Here is a 5000-nt window from a genome sequence, read left to right as displayed (position 1 = left end):
GGCGTTACTCTACCACTGAGTTAAAAGGGCCTTTTTTATTTAATTCCGGAATTATTCACTATGTGGATAAAATATCTATATGTACATATATTATAAACATAAGTATATATGCATTAAGTACGTGCAGTAGATACATAGTGTCTAGTGGCTCATTGTTGAATAATAAAATGGATTTACCTAGGAAGTCTAGGAGAAAATGCAATGAATTGTTTCAAGACCGACTCGAATAGAAATAAATTCAATTGAAATAATTCAAAAAAAAAAAAAAAAAAATACTACTACTAGATTTCTAATGTCGATTCTAATGAATAATTCGTCAATGACGAATAAAAAACAATTCTATGCAATTCTGAAAGGGGGAAAGATCCCTCGGCTAGAATCATTTGATTATATTGACAATTTCAAAAAACGGATCATACTATGATCATAGTATGATGGCCGTTGGTCAAGCGGGCCCCCATCGTCTAGTGGTTTAGGACATCTCTCTTTCAAGGAGGCAGCGGGGATTCGAATTCCCCTGGGGGTAGGGTACTACGAAAGGAAATTGATCATGGATTACCAATAAGTCGAAAATTGATTCTTCCTGGGTCGATGCCCGAGCGGTTAATGGGGACGGACTGTAAATTCGTTGGCAATATGTCTACGCTGGTTCAAATCCAGCTCGGCCCAATAATTCGCCAATCCGCCATGAGATGATATAACTCCCTTTGTACTTCAGAAATACCCGATCCGGAGATAAAAAAGAATCAAATTTTCTGCTAGATCCCGTATTTCCCTGGGATTGTAGTTCAATTGGTCAGAGCACCGCCCTGTCAAGGCGGAAGCTGCGGGTTCGAGCCCCGTCAGTCCCGACGGATCCAATAAATATATCAAAAAATCTCTCCCTTTTTCTGAAGGGGACCGGGGGAAGAATTCCATTGTCAAAGCAAAGGGGAAATCCTTATTTCTTTTTTCTTTCCTTTTGGTAGGAGAAAGACATATGCGGTTGGATTAGTACAATTATTGGTAGCATTATAGTCAGTATTCCAAGAAATGCTGGCTTTTTCGATTGCCCCCGATGCATGTAATGGAATCGAGTACTATACTTTTTTGAGGCGCGCATACACAAAAGGAATTCCTTTCTTGTCCAATACAAAATTGAATATAAGAAAATACTTTCCAGAAAAAACAAAAAAAAAAAAATTTATTTTTCTGGCTACGGATTTATGGAACCTGACTTACTAGTTTGAAGTTGCAAAATAGATTTCATGCAAATTGCACACTGAGCTTTTGGTATAGGTGTCCCGGGGCTAATAATCTACGAAGAAAGGAGGGGGAAGGACAGATCAACCAAAGATCCTACTCCTCTTAGAAAGGCGAATGAATCATTTTTCCTATTTTTCATTTTGTTTTAAGGCCCCATCGACGAAAGAACAAATCGGAAAATAGTAAATTTGATGAATATTCATTTTATACGGTCTCATCTTTATCACACTTCTTTGTCTTCCAAGTCAAAAATAGTTTCGTTCTAAACTCCTTTCTTTTTCCATTTAGCTTTTATTGTTTGTTTGGGTTTGTAACTATGTGACCACTGGAAGTGGAAGAGCTATTTGATGAGACTTCATCAGATGATTGTACAAGAAGGAACTAGATAGATTAGAGAGAAAAAAAGAACAGATAATAAAAAATGATAAATAAATAAAGGAATTTTGGGTTAGGTCAGCAATCCAAGTTTGGGGCGGTATGGATAAAAGAACTTCCTATGTTATACTATTCAATTCTCGACGACGAATTTATTTGATAGTTCAGATATTGTTATTCATGATATTGATCTGATTCAAGATCATCGAGAGGTAATATTCATTCATTGAATTTACAGGCCAAAGATTTATCATCTCTATGGGATTAAATCCCGAGTTATTGCGAAGTAAAAAACCGATGAGATTATGGAAGTAAATATTCTTGCATTTATTGCTACTGCACTATTTATTCTAGTTCCTACCGCTTTTCTACTTATCATTTATGTAAAAACAGTCAGTCAAAACGATTAATTATTAACTAATTTGAATGAAACTTGACTTCTGAGTTCTTAGCCAAAATTGACGAAATAAAATGAAAAAGATTCCAATTTCATGTCTTAAATGAAATGAGTGGACTAGAATCGGCAGTATTCTAATAGATAGATAGTATGGTAGAAAGAAATAGATGAATCTTTCTACCATACTATTTATTAGTTAGATTCTTGTTATAAAGCTGCCCCCTGGAATAAAATAAAGATAGAGGCTGCATTTGATATGGATCTATATATCAATCTACAATATTATCTTGATATATGCGAATATCAATTCCATATATGGGATTGACATAGCATCCAATTCCATTTATTTGCTATATCTATTTGTTCTGATCAATCTGAATTACTCCTATGTCTTATAGTTTGAATTACTATATTTTTGATTTCCAATATGAATCTCGGTATCTATTGAGAGAATCAAATCAATGAAGCAAAAGCGATAGATATAGGCATATTCAAAAAATCACGTAGTAATCTTTTTTTTAACATTCCCAAGAAGTAAACCATTGACAGTAGTTCCACGGGCATCGAAAAGGAAGAGTAAACCTCACTGATTTTTAACGCCTGAACCATGATATGAAATAAGTCGATAAAGTCTAAAAAAGTCTAAATCCAATTTCAAAAATTCGAAAGCGGTAAATGCGCAATATGTGACTCACCTGACGATCTTATTCTAAATAGTATCTCGTTAGACAACCACTATGTTTATATCCTTTCTTTCTCATACAAAGTGCGTATACACTTAACAAAACCACTTCTTCTTTGAACAGTAAAGAGAGAAACAAATAAAAAAAGGGTCCGGCCCTCCTCAGTATCACCTAGGAAGAGGCCATTAATTGGAATAGAAAATTTAGTAAGAATTAGGTTCGAATAAATTTCCTGGGATCCTTTTCCTTTCGAACTACAAACATGGGAATCGTTGAAATAGCTCTTTGATTGAAAGAGGATGATTCCTATAATACATTACTCCAGTCGAGTCCAATGGAATTTCAAAATGAAGATATTTTTATTTTGTTCCAAAGGTGTTGCAGAACCATCTAGAAAGCAATTGATATTGATACAGTTTGCTTCCTTAACTCAATTAGTAGAACCCCTAGAGTCCACTCCTTCCCCACACTACGAGTGAAAGGGAAAAAGTAAAGACTACCATTAAAGCAGCCCAAGCAAGACTTACTATATCCATATGAATTATGTCCCCTATCTCTATAAATATAAAGGAATTGTTCCATTATTCCTCACTAATACTAATAATAGTAGAATCAATGGCGCAGAGTCAAAAAGAACGAAGACTATTAATAAACCAATCCAATAAATTCGCTCATTTTATAAGAAATTTCTATATGATTTATAATCGGGAAAGATTAAACCCAAGCAAAATCCGCAGTAACATCTCAAGGGAATGTTACTAATGGAACATGTAGTAATAATAGGTCCTATTCTTTTTTTGTTGACCCTCATTTGAATTGATTGGATGCTTGAGCACTGAGATATTTTCGTGAGTTCCTCGTATATAATAAAGTATCTTCCGCCCCCTTCCACAACTATTTCGATTTCCTATCGGGCTCTCCAAGGTCCAGTCATTATACAATGGATTAATAATATAAAATTTTGATTTGTAGTAGAAGGTAATTGCGAAGTCTTGATAGCCCCTCGAGCATTCGAATATTTACTTGAAAGCTAAGCCTAAATATGCAATGCAAGGATATTTACAATTTTTTATAAAAACACCCAGACCAACACAAGTATCAACAGTCTGCTTTCTCTGCTTCTGCTGGCGAATCATTCGGCGGGTTATATCAACAGAAGAAAAAAAGAGATTTCAAGTTTTTTGTTGATCAGGCGACACCCGGATTTGAACTGGGGAAAAAAGGATTTGCAGTCCTCTGCCTTACCACTCGGCCATGTCGCCAAAATGCTACAAATACAAAATAGATGAAAACTTTCCCGGATTACTGAACTGCTTTTTTATTGTACTTGCACCTTGAGTTCTGTTTTCCTTAATTTTTCCTAAAAGTCAAAGAAATCCTAATCCTTCTTCCCTTTTGATTGGGTTTGATTCATCCTTTCAATTTCGATTGAGTCTATCTCAAAATTCATAATGTTCAAAACTTTCTCTTACCTTTCTATTGAAAAATAAAATGTGGATTTTCAGTCGCAAAATACAAAATTCAACTTTCTGAAAATAGGACCCAGTAACTATTGCCTTAGAATGCATGAATGATTCTTGGATTTGAATCTCCAAATTTTGGTTTCCTAATGACATAAGAAAATACAACTTGATATATGATATATAACTAATCAGTTCAGTATGGATTTTTTCAATCAAAAAATCCTTCTCAATTTGAATTATTAATATTAATTATAACAACAATTATCAGTATATGTAAACCCCCCAAGATAAATTGTTAGACGGATATATATTATTTATATATGTTCCCGATATAGAATTATCAGATATCAGAAAAGTATCATACTTCAATTTGAATTTTTAATTGAATAGAAAATTGAAATTATGTTTTCGGAGAGCACAACCTGTGTTGCCCCGAATAGAACATAAAACGACAATAAAACAATAAAAGAGAAGAAAGACAGATATTATAGATATCTCCACACGTGTTTAAGCCATACAAACCTTCTTTTCTTATACACTTCACAATCGTATTCTACTCAAAAATCCGTAAACAAAATATCTCTCTTCTCTGCGAATCATTTTTTGAACAATGAAATCCATAACATAAAGGGGGGGGGAAATGCTAAAAAACCGATTCTAATTCTATATATTCTTTCTGATTTTTATGCCTTTATCTCAGCGAAAAGATCAAATGTCCAATCCATTTATTTTTCTGGTATTCAAGCAGGTTGGAATATGTATTATCATAATAATGGTAGAAATGGAATCATTTTTCTTTTTATATTCTATACAAAATCCTATAACTTCATTAATAAG

The 5000-nt window shown here is 33.8% G+C and overlaps 2 protein-coding genes and 5 non-coding genes across 7 annotated transcripts in view; 4 read left to right on the top strand and 3 right to left on the bottom strand. All coding sequences in view use genetic code 11, as the record gives it.

Moving 5' to 3' along the window:
* The window catches only part of trnT-GGU, a 72-nt gene extending 42 nt beyond the window's left edge, over positions 1-30 (bottom strand). The window contains exon 1 of the tRNA in view: positions 1-30. This exon is cut by the window's left edge and continues 42 nt beyond it. This is a non-coding gene — a tRNA (tRNA-Thr).
* Positions 31-453: 423 nt separating this feature from the next.
* trnE-UUC lies at positions 454-526 on the top strand. The gene has a single exon. It is a non-coding gene; the product is annotated as a tRNA-Glu (tRNA).
* Positions 527-585: 59 nt separating this feature from the next.
* Positions 586-669, top strand: trnY-GUA. The gene has a single exon. It is a non-coding gene; the product is annotated as a tRNA-Tyr (tRNA).
* Positions 670-777: 108 nt separating this feature from the next.
* On the top strand, positions 778-851 carry trnD-GUC. The gene has a single exon. It is a non-coding gene; the product is annotated as a tRNA-Asp (tRNA).
* A 1074-nt stretch (positions 852-1925) lies between these two features.
* Positions 1926-2030, top strand: psbM. Its single transcript has one exon. It carries the CDS (start codon positions 1926-1928, stop codon positions 2028-2030), a length of 105 nt encoding a protein of 34 aa, YP_009586661.1.
* A 1116-nt stretch (positions 2031-3146) lies between these two features.
* On the bottom strand, positions 3147-3236 carry petN. The gene has a single exon. It carries the CDS (start codon positions 3234-3236, stop codon positions 3147-3149), a length of 90 nt encoding a protein of 29 aa, YP_009586660.1.
* A 654-nt stretch (positions 3237-3890) lies between these two features.
* Positions 3891-3962, bottom strand: trnC-GCA. The gene has a single exon. It is a non-coding gene; the product is annotated as a tRNA-Cys (tRNA).
* Positions 3963-5000: the final 1038 nt, after the last annotated feature.

The sequence above is a fragment of the plastid genome of Solanum stenotomum (assembly GCF_019186545.1).
Source record: "Solanum stenotomum voucher PI 320364 plastid, complete genome".
Classification (NCBI taxonomy): Eukaryota; Viridiplantae; Streptophyta; class Magnoliopsida; order Solanales; family Solanaceae; genus Solanum; species Solanum stenotomum.
The sequence above is the reverse complement of the archived record's forward strand: the minus strand, read 5'-3'. Positions and strand labels throughout refer to the sequence as shown.